Genomic DNA, 15,566 nt, shown 5'->3' with positions numbered 1-15,566 from the left:
TGCAGATCCAATCTGACACCGGGACTCGATCGGCTCTTTAAAGCTGATGCAAGAGTCGTCCCGGGGAGCCGACCACGGCTCGGACTAACGTTTACACGTGTTTGTGTATGCAGGCAAATCGTTGCAAGCACGTTCGCACCTTCCTGATCAGGTATAGGTCAGGTGGCACGCCCTGCGTCTTAGAAAGCCGCGGCGTGTGCCATGATTGCGGGCCGTTGACGAGGGAGCAGTGACTGCCAGCGCCCCGGCGACCTCCCGGCTCTTCGTGTTGCCTGTCGCTACTCACCGGTGGGTTTTGACCGACAACACATTCTGGCACGCCTGGTGGGACACTCATCAGCAACAACGCCCGCCGTAGAGATGACAGGACCTCAGGACCAAGCACCGATTCCGCCGGTCACCAAACCTGTCACATATGAAGAGCTGACTCCAGAACACAAGCAGAAATACGATGAGGTCAAAACTCAGTTCGAAGCCGATCTCATCGGCTCTTTCGAGAGGACCCGCAACCACGGCATCAGGTGGAAGGGGTTCTCACCCGAAGGCGCTCTAGACAACGTTGACTTGTCCGTACCATCAGAGGAGCGCACCAGAGCCCTGCGCCAGGAGATGAACTACATGGTGGCTCACACGCTTCATCGGCACTCAGAAAGCCTGGTGAATGAGCTCGAGCGTGTGGCACATCGTGTCGCCCAGGAGGTGATCAAGAGCCAGTACTCCCCATCAGGACCAATCTTGGGGAGTCACAGGGGAGAAGCCTTGCTCCACTCTAGGCCACCAGTATCGTACTCGCTCACGGCCCCAGGACCGCAAGGTTCGCCGATCTACATCGTCTACAAGATCGGCGGTGACCCTGAAGAAGGCCAGTTCCTGAGCGAGCCTCCTAAGGAGATCCCGCACGGCTACACGTGCGTGTACATACCTGATAACATCAACCCAACGCACGCGGGACAGCTGGCGAATATGGGAGCTTCAGGGACAGATGCGGAGAAGCAGGCATGGCTAGCGATGTACGCTACCGGGCCGAGTGCTGAGCCCTCGGCCCCAGGAGTTCTGAGTGTGGAGTAGGTCAGTGCAATATTAAGGGACCAGTTCGGCATCTTGCCCAAGAGAAAGGCGATCGGCTATTCTAAGCCGTATCCAAGTGATTACGACTTGATCCCGTTGCCACCCAAGTATCGGCTCCCAGAGTTCACCAAGTTCAGCGGGTCAGAAGGGGCCAGCTCTATCGAGCATGTGAGCCGATTCCTAACGCAGCTCGGGATGAACTCAGTGTCGGATCCTCTAAGGGTCCATTTCTTCTCCCAGTCTCTCACGGGTTCAGCCTTTGGGTGGTATATATCACTGCCCCCAGATTCGATCCGGACTTGGAGGCAGCTGGAAGATCAGTTCCACACCCAGTATCACTCAGAGGCTGCTGAAGCCGGGATTGCCGACCTCGCCCAAGTCAAGCAGAAGCGAGGGAAAAGTGTGTCGGAGTACGTGCAGTGCTTCAGAGAGGTTAAGAATCGATGCTACTCCTCGCGCATCACAGAAAAGGAGGCAGTTGATTTGGCAGTTTTGGGGCTCGCTAAGCCGATCAAGGATCTGGCTTTTCAGTTGGAATTCACCTGTCTAGCGCATATGGTACAGAAGCTCATGGCGTATGAACACTATCACCCTGATCTGTACCAGGAAAGATTCAAGCGCCATGTGAATGTGGCCCAAGCAGATGATTCTGATGATTCTAGCAGGGAACAAGAAGTGGCTGTGGCAGAATGGACCCGGGGGGCAAACCCCGTCCCGTGTAAGTGGGTCAAACAGAAGGGGCTTGTGAAGGGCTTTGACTTTGACGTGGCCAAGGTAGAGCAGATATTCGACTTACTGCTCAAGGAAAAGCAATTGAAGCTCCCAGAGAATCACAAGCTGCCAACGACGCAAGAGCTGCAGGGGTGGCTGTACTGCAAGTGGCACCACTCGTTCACCCATGCCACGAATGACTGCAAGGAGCTGCGTCGGCAGATCCAATTGGCTATCGAGCAAGGCCGATTAATTCTGGCCCAACACATGATGAAGGTGGACAGTCAACCATTCTCACAAGCTAACGTGGTGGAGCTGTCGGATTCTAGACCTGAGGGCCAGAACTTGGCGTTCCAGATTAACATGGCTGGACCCATGCGCCGCCGTGACGAGCAGAGGAAAGAGGCCGCTTCCAGGGTGAAGACGAGCCGGAGCAGCAACATGTTACTGAAGAACAAGTGTGTCACATCCGCAATCAACTCCCAGCTTCCAATCGGCTTCTTGAAAAATACCAGTATCAGTACAAGTTGCGCCGCCGATATGAATCGGAAGAGGAGGAGTATGAGCACCGTACAAGGAGGACGCTGGGGAGGCGCCAGGCTATGCGTGACCACTGGCATTGCCCGTTCTTCAGGTACTGTTGGAATTCCGGCATGAGCCGATTGCCTACTATCGATGATTGCTTGGAGTGCAGGCCTCAGGGACGCCAGCCAGGTGAGACGTCGGTGTTCCAGCGCTTGGGGCCCAAAGCACATCACGACAACCATGTTGAACGGCCATCCAGGGATGATCTTGAGCTAGATGGGGGAGATAAGTATCATCGTCCACGATGGTGTCCTGACGGGCTCAGCCGCTCACAGAAGCGAAGAGTGCAGCGCTTACGCAATCTCGAGGAGGCAGAATCAAGGTACCTCGACGTGCTGAGGAAAGCACGTCCGGATCTCGTGGAGCAAGTCAGGCACCCGCGAAGGGTGGAAAGGCACCCTCCAAGGAGGGAGTGGCGCCCCAAGTAGCCAAGAGCCGATGAAAAGCCATCGGCTGATGTGAATATGGTGTTCGTGCTCCCGTCGGAGTTTCGGGCGCCCCAACCAGAGGAATTGGCCGTCGCGCAGCTGGATCTTGGCCCACAGCCGATCATCTTCGAGCAGCCCAAGGAGAAAAGCTACAAGCACCTGAAGGGATTATATCTCAAGGGCCTCATCGACGGCAAGTTTGTGAATAGGATGTTGGTCGACCCTGGTGCCGCGGTCAATCTAATGCCGTACTCAGTACTGCGCCGATTGGGTCGTTCTGCTGCTGATCTTATCAAGACCAACGTGATGCTCAATGATTTCAACGGCCAGCCATCGGAGGCACAGGGCGTCCTCAATGTGGAGTTGACAGTTGGCCGCAAGATCGTCCCAACCTCGTTCTTCATCTCCAACAGTAAGAGTACGTACACAGTGCTGCTTGGGAGGGATTGGATTCACGCCAATTGTTGTGTTCCTTCCACGATGCACCAGTGTTTGGTCCAATGGGATGATGATGAAGTGGAGGTGGTCCGCGCAGATGACTCCAGCGAGGTTTCGCTCGCAGACATGAACGCCTGGGACGCGGAAGGGCAAGAGCCGATCTCAGGGATCGCGCTGGAAGACTGTGATCAGATCGAAGCGACAAAAAATGGATTGAGGCTGGTCTTATCCACTGGCATCACAGAATAAATACATCATGTCACGCTACGGAGCTTAGCAGGTTTAGAGAGGCCTGTCCCAGCGACCGGCCCCAAAAAATAGACAATTCTTGTTTAGAGTCGAAACTGTTACATTGCAGATAGACTTTAGCCTGCTCTGGCAGTTGGTTAATTAATGGGCATTCAGTTTCGAGGGGTAATACAGAGACGGCCGGCCCGTGCTTTCGGCCGAAAATTTTCTTTTGTCATCTCCCCGTGTTTGCTGTCGACGTGGCAGATGATGACGAGTCACCTGCGTCCACAGTCGATTTTACAGGCGACGGCAAGTTGGGGTACGGGTTTACATCAGCTGACAATTTGGAGGAAGTTGATATCGGTCCCGGGGATAAGCCGCGACCAACATTTATCAGCAAGAAGCTAGACCCGAGGCTGCGTGAGCCGATGATAGCACTGTTGAAGGAATACATGGATTGTTTCGCGTGGGATTATACTGAAATGCCTGGTCTGGATAGGAGCATCGTCGAACATCGGCTCCCGCTTAAGAAAGGATTTCGGCCGTTTCAATAATGAGCAAGGCAGATGAAGGCTGAAGTCCTGGAGGAGGTCAAAAAAAGAGGTGCAAAAGATGTTGGACGCAGGGTTCATCAGGCCATGTAGGTATGCAGAATGGATCTCCAGTGTGGTGCCTGTACAGAAGAAGGATGGCCGATGGAGAGTCTACGTGGATTTCAGAGACCTCAACAGAGCGACGCCAAAGGACGAATATCCGATGCCCGTGGCAGAAATGTTGATCAACACCGCTGCCGGTCATAAAATGCTGAGTTTTATGGATGGTAACGCCGGCTACAATCAGATCTTCATGGCCCCAGAGGATATAAGCAAGACCGCGTTCAGAGTACCAGGCGCGGTCGGCTTGTTCGAGTACTTGGAGTTGAGCCGAAACGACACATAGTTCTCCCAGGAAAAAAGAAAATTTTTTGGAGTTGAGGATATTTCGGACAATTTGGAAGATTATGACCAGATTGATGACCTTCCTCCATTCTCAGTTGACATTGACCCTAGCATCCTCTTATCCAAAGAGGACACACCTTACTTACGCCGTGATCATGCTCAAGGCACTTTCGTCAAAAGGAAGATTATCAATGTTCCAGTAGATAATGATAATGAGAAGTAGTTTTATATAAGTTATATATTAATTGAATTCTCTAAATCAGTGATGTAATGTAACGCACCGCATCGTATTTATCTCAATTCTCGATACTATTTGTCCAATTATGACACAATATCATGTTCAGATAATATTATATTTTTGCATGGTATAAATATTTTTTACGCTCACTGATTTTGCATTACTAGAAAAATTGAAATATTAAATTACAAACAAATAATCAAGTAATATGTGAATTGATTAAATCATTGTATAGGCTACTATTGAAAAGTTTTTTGAATATTTTTGCATGGATCAAAATGAAATGTTTTCGTTATATTATGAATAACAGAAGCATATACACATATAAACCCTATAAGCTACACATAATTGATAATGGTTGCATATTCGTTAAATTACTTCGATTACTATTATAAGTGTGTAGATATAATTAACAATATCTAGCGCCGGCTGGAAAGGTCAGCCGGCATTAACGTGCTGCTCTGCCCCCAAAATAGAGATTCGGTACCCATACTTGGTTAATTCTTCAGATCGACGTGCCTAGCGCCGTCGCCGCCCTCGGCTCGTCATCGCCGCAGCCGCCGGTCATCCCCCTCATCCTCGTCCTCACGCGCCGGCGCCACCCGGGTCGTCCACAGCCGTCCCGGCCGTCACCAGCCATGGCAGCCGACCTGACCTCGCGCACCGAGCCATCTCCTCGTCCTCGCGAGCCCGCGCCGCCCCGGTCGTCCGCCGTCCTGGCCGCCTCCCCGACCTCGCGTGCCCTCGTCCTCGTCCTCGCGCGCCCGCGCCGCCCCGGTCGTCTGCCGTCCCGGCGCCTCGTCCCCGGCGGCCTCCCGACGTGACGCCTGCCCCCGCCGCCCCGGCTCCTCGAGGTCGTCCTTGCGTCCCCCGCCGCGCCTGCGCCTTGTCTCCGGCGGCCGCCCCGACGCTCTGCCCCGGCCGGCGCCCCGAGCTCGTTGTCACCGTGCCCGGCCGGCCAGCTGCCCACGCGCCGCCTCGACTTCGCCATCCTTGGGCCCGCGCCGCCGCGCACCTCGTCGTCGTCCAGGCCCTGCGGCCGCGCGCCTCCTCGACCTCGTCCAGTCCGCGCCGCCATGCCTCGTCGTCGTCCTCGCCGCGCCCGGTCCGCGCTGCCGCCCCTCCTCGTCCCCGTCGACGTCCCGGCCAAGGTTCATCTGAATTTTCCTATATTCCCACCAAGGTTCAATCAAGAAACTTAGGATTGTCTTCATCAGCTTATCATATGATCTTTAGGTCAGTAGCATAGCAAGGCAACTAAGAAGAAACGGTGCTACTAAGAAGCACAATCACATGTATTTATATGTTTGTTGCCATTCCCTTTGCTAAACATGAATTTAGTCCATAATGCTAAGACAATTCAGTTCCATATATATATTAATCACTGAATTTGCAAGCACTTTTCATGCATATATGAAAATGAAATGATTATGCCCATTCAGTTCCATTGTTATATTACCTGCAGCAATGGAATGTATACTCACATTCACATAGCACCAATGGACCTAAATCTAAAGTCAATTGTGAGTGATGCCAGTAGATGGTATGTAAATTGGGAACTCGTGTTTCGAGGTTTTGAAATTAATCCAACTGCCATATGAAATAATTTCGTGTTATGAAATAATCTTGTTTCCTCTCGATAGCTAGCAGCCCAGCAGTTACTCACAGAGAACCTGAATCCTTCAGAACTGAGAAGATGTTGAGATAGAAAACAAAGTATATTGTTTTTTCTTTACTTACACCTGAATTGATGCTACCTGCATAGCCTTCAATGCAGGTTTATTAGTTTTCTTCTTCTTGAATCTTGATAGTGTTTGCCTTCTTTTTTGTAAGACACCAGTATCAGTTACTAGTGCAGCAGTGTAAGGGCTCACTTGGTAAATTCAGTGATTTTCCTATGAGGTGAACACTAGTTGGCTTGAGCTTAAAGTATATGCAGAATGTATTAATGTGGGTGTACTGTTGCAGTTCATCTTTTTTCCATTTGGTAATACGAAGTGCAGCCATTATCTGGCTTGATTGTACATGATTATTGAATGTTGATCCGGTTCACTATGTACATAGTATTTCAGCTGCTCGAGTATTGTGAAGTGTGAACCAATCAAATTTTGCTTTCACCACATAAATAGGTTGCTCGAGTGGGCTATTGTGCAGGTCGAGTCCATTTGGTTAGACTGCAAATTAGGATTTACTAACTGAAATTAGGCTGTTGTGCATTTTCATTCTACTTTCTTTACCACGCTCTTTATTCAGAATATGCAAATGCTTTCTTTAATATGTTTTGCCAGGTCTGTGGTTTCGTTGTATGAAGGGAATCACACATTCTGGACTCTGTACCTGATAGCAAACAAGTACCTAACTGCTAAAAACAGAGATTCCTAACTATTTTCTCCAATTCAAGTCACAAAAAAAACTATTTTCTCCAATTTCACATGTATCCTAGCATTCGCACATGAATTGGAGTCTTAAAGGTGGTCTGTACCTGTGTGCCGCTAAGAAGTTTTTCTCGCACCTACATATACCATCGGTTTTCACCGTTCATGCCTTAGCTGCCCCGTTCAGTGGAAATATGCAACACTAATTTCCTATGATGCACCTAAAATATACTTTGTTTTCTAAGGAGAGGCCAAACCTTTTACTGCCAAATCCCATCAATTCTTGGCTCCCTTTATTCAGTGTAGGCCTTCTAGGCCACATCATCAACAAAAGACTGTGCCCATTTGTCCCTTTAATTTTGTCCCATCAGCTCTCTGTCGTCGAGAAAAGTAAATATTTATTTTATTGTTTCAGGTAGTGGAAATGGATCGTACGGACATCCATGACGACTTAATGCACGAGCTCATTCGTCAAGATAGCGAGTACATTGCTCCAGAGTTTGATGGGGCCGAGAATGATGGCACCCAATTTTTAAACTTGCATTATCATGGCGACGAGGGTGAAGATACTAATGGGGAGGAAGAAAAAAATCTCGACGAAGCCGAGGTATAAAAGTTTTGTCAATATATATATACACACGCGTGGACAACTTGTATTAATTTTTAGATATTCTTTCAGGCATCAGGATCGACGAAGTCTAAACGGAAACGTGGCTCCAAGAGGAAGATGGTAGGATATACGACCATCACGGAGATCGACGAAGCAACCGGCGAGCCACTAGCCCCTGGTCAAATTAAGACGACATTTGTAAATCAATTGGGATATCTTGTTAGGGAAAGCGTCCCCATAAAGTACAAGCTTTGGAAGAGAAATAAAGTCTCTGATTGACTTGAAGATATCGTGCCAGATTCAGAGAAAGATTTGTTATGGAAAGAGGTGTCGTTGCACTTCAACTTTCCCCCAGGCAAAGCTGATAAAGTAAAGTGATGGGTATTTAAGAAGATGGCAATTCAGTTCGGCTCGTTCAAGAAAAAATTGGTGGCAAACTTTGTCAACAAGGGCCTCACACCAGATTTTGATAAAGTCTGGAAGAAGCAACGAGAGTGGTGGAATGAATTCGTGAATTACAAGCACAGTGCTGACAGCATGGAAGCCTCGATTCAAGGCAAAATGAATGCTAGCAAAAAGACAAACTTCCATAGACTTGGGCCTCGAGGTTATAAGGTTGGTGTTCCGAAATGGGGAAAGATGAAAAATAATTTAATTGCAAAAGGAATCGTACCGCAGACCTTGAGTTGGCCCAAACAAGCAAGGTATTACTTCTGTGCTCATGGAGGCACACTAGACCCCGACACTGGAATGTTTGTGACTAGCGACGTACTAAGAGAGGCTGCACAAAGACTCGACGATGCAATGAGGCGTACTGAAGAAGGAACCTTCCAGCCCAACAGAGAGAATGACGAGCTGACTTACGCTCTTCGGAATGCGGAACACACTGGACGGACCCGAGGTGTGGGCGTAGTTCCATGGAAATATGGCTTTTTCGGAGATCTCGAAACCTACCGAAGCCGATGCAGAAGCAAGGCAGTAGTGGCAGAGAAGATCCGTAGCCTAGAAATCCGGATAATGTCACTTGAGGCAATAGTTGGGCAACGCTCGGACCAACCAGCTGCCAATGTGGAGATCAGCCCCCCCTCTCAGCGTCGTAGCAGTGTTGCTTCCATGGAGCACCCTAATTTGGGTGCCGACAGGCCGATGGACCCCATTGACGACATCACCGTTAGGACCCAATGTGAGCTTCTGGTTCTTTATGGGAAAAAGCTCAAAGTTTGTGCTGAGGGTTATGCGGAAGTCCAAGAAGAAGGCGGGACAATACATTGCCAGCCGATTCCTGAAGGATTCGCCAGAGTCTTTGTTGACCGAATTATTGAAGAACGCTGGGAAGACATGGAACTCCCGATCCCTATAGGTCCTGAAGAAACAGAACTACAACATGCCATACACACATGGATCGCGTGGCCAAAGCGCAACATATGATTGTTGCAAGCAGCCACAGATTCCGCTCGGTGCTCAAGGCAAAGATCACCAACGCCAGCTGACAGGAATCCTAGTGTTGGCCCACCTTCTCCACCGCTTGCACGGGACCCCAGCATGGATCCGCCATCACCAGCCACACAAAGCGAGCCAATTCCGGCATCATCACCAGCCGCACAATAGAATCAGAGTCAGCGACAGAAGGCATACACGGTACCTTCGGTCCAGCCATCTCATAAGCAGCAAAGAAAGAAGAAAGCGAAGGCTCCAGAAGAGGAAGAGGTAGAAGAATCGTTTCAAACCTTCTTGCTGAAGCGCAAGCTACTGAGGGAGGCTGCGAACAAGAAGCCAGAAATAGATCCGGTTGCAAAGGCACACTTCATTAAAGATCCCACCAAGGAGAAAGAAAGGGAGTCGGATTATGATCGGCAGATCAGAAAGTGCTACAACAACCCCAAGAATCGGTGGATTAATGCAAAGAACGTTCCCCACCTCGAAGAGCAGTCCAAACAATCGATCCCTCCGTTGATAGTGCCGTGTGAAGAATGTCCCGATGAATCAAGAGATCCGTTGACCATGGCTGGGATGATATTGCAAACTGATCTAACAAGGGCTCAATTGCTTGGGGAGGCCCTACAGAATGCCCGCGGCAAGAAAAAATTTGTACTTGGTGAACCTTTGATATGGCCAGAGTTGCTACCATTCCTACCAACGAGAATGGCCGAGTTACACAAATGGTATGCCGTGCAATCTAAAGCTAATGAATTAGAGATGTACCCAGCTCGGATTAAAGATGAGTATTTCTGGCTGGGGGCAGATGATGTATATATCGAGTTTACATCACTTTACAATTTATACCATCAAGATGCCCTTTACAAGTCTCTCATCAGTGTATGGTGCATGTAAGCATTGTCTCTCGTTTCATTATTTTAGTCTTGTGTGTTGACTGATCCCTGTTTTTCTTGTGTCCCGTAGGTCAAAAATTCAAATTTGCCGAAAGAAGAACTTCCATAACGTCGGGTTCTTCGACCCCGATATTATACACGAGCAATCGGTAGCGCAAAAGCCTGAAGACATAGTGAATGTTATATACAGGGGGTTGCGTAAGAATAGCATGTGTCTCTTCATTCTCTTGCCATACAATCATCAGTGAGTCGTTCATCGTTACCCTTTTTTTCAATCCCTTCATATTAATAATACTATTTAATAACTATTATAATCAATATTAATTGGTTATGCGTATGTATATGCACAACTTTCATTGGATATTGCTTTGTATTCGGATTGAGGAGCACAAGGTCTTGGTGTACGACTCATTAAGGCAAGATAAATCAAAGTACCAAGATCTCATCGAGGTGATAAATACTGCATGGAGCCACTACCTCCGCAAACACATAGGCTTGCCCATAGGTGAAATCGAGCCTCTTCGTTGGGTGACTGATTTTCTGGTATGAATATACTCTCGCTACTAATGTCATTCGCAATAAACATCAGAAAAATTCTATATCGTAACCCACATTTGTCCATAGTGTTGGAGACAGGACCAAGGAAACAACTTATGTGGATACTACGTATGCGAGTGGATCAACTCTTTTGCAAGTCAAAAAGGGCAAATGATAGTGGAGGCATTCAATGTACGTGACCACAATCACATCTGCTCATTATTTTAATTAATTATTTTTTATTCTCATGTTTTAATCGAAAAATATGACAGCGTTGGTGGATGAAAGAAGAACTCATTGAAATGGCTCGGGTCAGGGCAATTCAAGAAGCTATATGCGGATTCTTGCTCGATGAAGTCATAAATCCTAAAGGCGAATTTCATGGCGATCTCCGACAAGCGTTGCCAAAGAAGATCCGACGACGAGGAAGCTGATACGTTATTATAGTTGATGCTTAATAATTTGTAATATCTCAAGTACTTTTGAACTCCGAAGTGTTCCATACATGACGAATATATATATAATATTAGTGTGATATGCGGTCCTAATATTACTGTGCAATGCAAAGAGTACGACTACGTAGTCACATACGGTAGAAATACGCATAGCCATATGTATAAAAACAAAAAAGAAAAGAAAACATAAAGAAGAAAAAAATGTTTAGTGGCGGCCAGTTATACCAGCCGGCACTAACCTTGCTGCCAGACGCCGGGCGATGTCGGGCACGTTAGTGCCGGCTGGTATTTCGGGCCGGCACTAACATATGCACGTTAGTGCCGGTCAAAGTAGCTGGCACTAACGTCTATCACTTTAGTGCCGGCTATTTACACTAGTAGAAAACAAGCCAAAGGTCCACTCTAAAAGTACCGGTATGAAAATGAACCGGTACCTATGCTAGCATAGGTACCGGTTCATCTTCATACCGGTACTTTTGGGGTTGATGGAATCTATGGATACCAACCGTTATCTAAGGCTCACCATAGGTACCGGGTGGTAACTTTTACATTAGTACTGGGTGGTACCATCAACCGGTACCTACGGATGAGCCTTAGGTACCGGTTGGTAACACCAACCGGTACCTTAAGAGCCTTAGGTACCGGTTGGTGTTACTAACCGGTACCTAAGGCTCATCCAAGGGTTACTTCAAAAGGAAAATATCTCTCTTCCCATCACAAGTGATGTGTAGGTGAGATGGTAAGAAAGGTGCACGTGAGGCAAGAAGTCACAAGTTAGAATCCCAGCCACCACCGTATGTATATTTTTGACAAAAATAAATGCCATTGGTACCGGTTGAGTTACCCGGTGCTAAAGCCAAGAGCCTTTGGTCTCGGTTGCGGGGTACCGGTTGGAAAAACCGGTACCTAAGGCCCTATTCAACTGGTGCCTAAGGGCCTTTTTCCTAGTGTTAGTGCCGGCCACAGGGACCGGCACTAAGCCGTCCTGTGACCGGCACTGATGTGCCTTTCTCTAGCAGTGTAGCAAGTCGGAAGTCGGAATGACGTTTTGCCCGCGTTGCACGACTGTGTGTTTGCAGAGGGCCCAGTGGCGTCTCTCCCATCGCAGCGATCCTGTGGCGCAAGCGTTGCGCGCAGGCTTCTTTTTGGCCCATACCGGCTAGGGTTCACAGAGTGGCTGGTGGCTCTTATAGGGGCGCTAGGATTGGAGGTGCGGCTAGAGGCTGGCGAATTTCGGCATCCGGGCCATGGGACACGAGGCGGGATTGGGTGACTACGGCGCTAGGGTTCGGGCTCGGCGGTTTCGCTGCCTTGGCGTCGAGCGCAGATAAGGGCGCGCGCAGTGAGTGAGGTGGGCGATGCGGGCGGCTGGCGACGCTTGTCGCAGAGTGAGGGCTGTGAGGTTCGGAGTAGGCGGCAGCCAAGCAGAGGCGGGGCAGAGGGGAAAGGCGCACAGTGTGCCCGACAGGTGGGGTATGGTTGTCAGCGACAGCGGGCGGAGAAAGGAGGGGACCTGGTTGGGCTGACGCGGGTCGCACGCGGGTTTGTGGCAGGTCTGGAGCCGGTTATGTTTAGAGGCTGGGCTGGATCCTTAGGAGGGTTTTGGCCCAAGCTAGTTTGAGGTTTTTGTTAGGATTTAATTTTAATTTGAATGACCAAATTCAAATTAAAACCCACACAATTTCAACCAAAAACCATTCAAAGCTTTTTTTTAAACAAGGTAGATTCAAAAAGATCCAAGCAACTCCAAATAAATCACACTAGCATTATTAATCCTTATTTTTATTTAAATTTTTTATTTCACTAGGAATTTGAGAAGGAAGATGATTTCAACCTTATACTATTTCTAACTATTTACACTTGCACACAAATTTTTTTTGAAAAACCACAATTTTCACTATATAACATTCCGTAAACAAAGGATGTTACACCTTTCTCCAACGAAAGTTACTCTTACTGGCTCTTGCTCTCTTGAAACTCTTGATCTTCAAGTCATCGAACAACACTCCTACTCGAAGCATTCATCGGACGCAACCATACAAAACAAACAGTAAACACAACTAAGAACAATATACCAATCAAGAAATGCTTTAAAAAGAGCACACTAAAGGACAAGGCTCGACTCTAGGATCGTGAAAGCGCAAGAAACATTAAGAACGATGCTATCATTGAAGACATACATCTATCGGAGAACTTTGGTTGTAAAGGAAAGGATAAGAGCTATAAGATGCATTTATTTTAATTAGAAAGTAACGCTGAAGGATAAAACAAATATCTTGGATTATAATTAACTCATATTATATTTTTTATGTACAAAGACGAAGTAGAACATAGCAAATTTATTTATATTTGTCTATGTATAAATTACACTAATTAAGCAATTAATTGGAAAAAACTTGTGAGAGCATCTAAATGCACAGCTTTATGTAATGGTTAGGCTTGTTTTATGTTGGCCAAAGAGGGAAGTGCGGCATTTTGGGCTAGCTGAAAGGCCGCAGTGGTCCAGACCCAGGTTGCTATCAATTTTCTATTCCAGCCATTCCACAGATCTGAGTAGCTTACAATAGAGATGTGGCTAAAGAAAGTGCGTCACTAACTACTTCCAACATTAGTGACACGTTTCAACAAAAAGCCGTCTCCAATAAAAAATCACATATCATTAGTTATGTAAGACGCGTCACTAATATATCCGGGCTAGAGGCATTTCTTACTTGGACAACGATATTATTGACGCGTTTGGACTATACCTGTCACTAATCTCACATTAGTGATGTGTTTTATTTTTACGTCACTAATCTTGGTGTCTTCTTTGACGTATAGTACGGTGAATGTTGGGTGAATGCAGGGCCAATTTGGCATGCCAATGTGTAGAGGTACGAGGAAGACAAAGGGCAGCGGCTCATTGACTAAACCTCCAAGCGTTTGGACAATCAGAAAGACATGCAATGGTGACGGATCATCAGAAAAACTGAGTTGTAAATTTGCTAGCAACCATTGCGGTGCCTACCTACCCTAATTGAGTTATGGATATGCTAACAACCATTGCACTGGGTATGATGCCTACACTAGACGACACAGAACTGAAAACTTAATGTATCGTTAGTTACACAGTAGAGCTGGGTACGCTACACTGCCACAAGCCCACAACTAGATCCACATGGTTCCGGCGGAAAAAGGTTCTTCTTTAATCATGCAAGAGCAAGAAAGGGCTCGTCAGCCGACACCATCGTCGTCTAGCTTCACGTGTGTTGTTAGGCGTTCTGTTGCTGTCGCGCGCACTGCACATCAACCACCCGATCGCACGAGTACAAAACCAGCCTAGCGCTCCCAGCCGCTCTACACAGTCCCGGCAGCAAGCACTGCACTGCAGTACAAACACTTGTAGCAACAACAAAAAAAAAATGCCGCGGCGAACTCGAGTGCTGCTCGGTCTCGCCTTCGCTGCCGTGTTGCTGCTCGCCAGCGGCGCCGCTGCAGAGGCCGGAGGACTCTCGGCTGGCCTTGAGGCGGCGATGCTGTCCCTTCACGTGCTGCGGCGCGTCGAGGACGACGCGAGCAGCTCCGTGTTGGAGGGCGAGGAGGAGGCGGCGTACCCGCGGAGGAGGGCGCTGTACAGCGGCGGGTACATCGACTACGGCGCTCTTGCCGCGAGCAAGGCCGCCTGCTATGGCCCGTGCCCCGCCCGCGGGCAGGCCTGCAGCAACGGCTGCCAGGCCATATACCAGTGCCGCGGTTAAGCAGCGCGGCAGTCAGTCGATCTGAACGTTTCTTCCGTAAGTTCAGGCGGCCGCGTTTGATCTGGGTGTAATTCGCCATTTGTTATATATTTATGTGTATAGTCTAAGCATCCAAGGTTTTCGTTATCGGAATTAAAAATTTATCAGAGGTCATAGACAAATAGGATAAACAAGATATATCGGAAATATCGGACCAAATTCAAATTATTTTTTTAAAAATTGTAGAATTTGAATTGAAACTATTCTAAGCTATTAAACATCACTTATTCATAGATAAAATAAGAATAGAATATTATAAATGCGAAATCGTTGCATGGTGAATTTGAGCTGTCTGTATAGAAGCAGGATAAATAGGAAAAATTTGACCGATATCTAATTTTATCGGACCCTAAGGATAAAAGGAAAATATCGGCAATTTCGGCCGATATCGTCCGATAAAGTAAACCATGTCAGCATCTTATGTTCGTTTTCCATTTAATATCATTATGAAAACAGTTCGCTGCTCAATAAAAACACTTATTCATAGTTTGATTCTAAATTAAAATAATGCATGCATGTGGCCCTTCCTCTTCTAATTGATCTTGGGTGAAGTGGTCGCACTGTAATAGAAAGCTTGATTTGTCCGGTTGGAAAACCCTTATTGTCCCGATTTCAATTGGTATAGCCAAATTTGGGACTAAAGGCCCTGAGTCAGGCAACCGGGATAACTAGGCACCTTTGGTCGCCTTCGGTCCCGGTTGGTGTTACCAACCAGGACCAAATATCATTTTTTTTCTTTTCCCTATTTTCCTTTACATTCGTCTCTTTGTCATTTCAGTTATACTTTTATATTGGAATTCAAGCTAAGTATGAACTCCACTGTGCAACAAAGTTTTACATATAATC

The 15,566-nt window shown here is 47.5% G+C and overlaps 1 protein-coding gene across 1 annotated transcript; it reads left to right on the top strand.

The window, feature by feature from the left end:
* Positions 1–14,281: 14,281 nt before the first annotated feature.
* LOC120666154 lies at positions 14,282–14,807 on the top strand. The gene has a single exon (XM_039945942.1). The coding sequence runs from the start codon at positions 14,346–14,348 to the stop codon at positions 14,679–14,681; it is 336 nt and encodes a 111-aa protein (XP_039801876.1). The 5' UTR covers positions 14,282–14,345; the 3' UTR covers positions 14,682–14,807.
* The last annotated feature ends 759 nt before the right edge of the window (positions 14,808–15,566 follow it).

This window comes from Panicum virgatum, chromosome 3N (genome assembly GCF_016808335.1).
Source record: "Panicum virgatum strain AP13 chromosome 3N, P.virgatum_v5, whole genome shotgun sequence".
NCBI lineage: Eukaryota > Viridiplantae > Streptophyta > Magnoliopsida > Poales > Poaceae > Panicum > Panicum virgatum.
The sequence above is the reverse complement of the archived record's forward strand: the minus strand, read 5'-3'. Positions and strand labels throughout refer to the sequence as shown.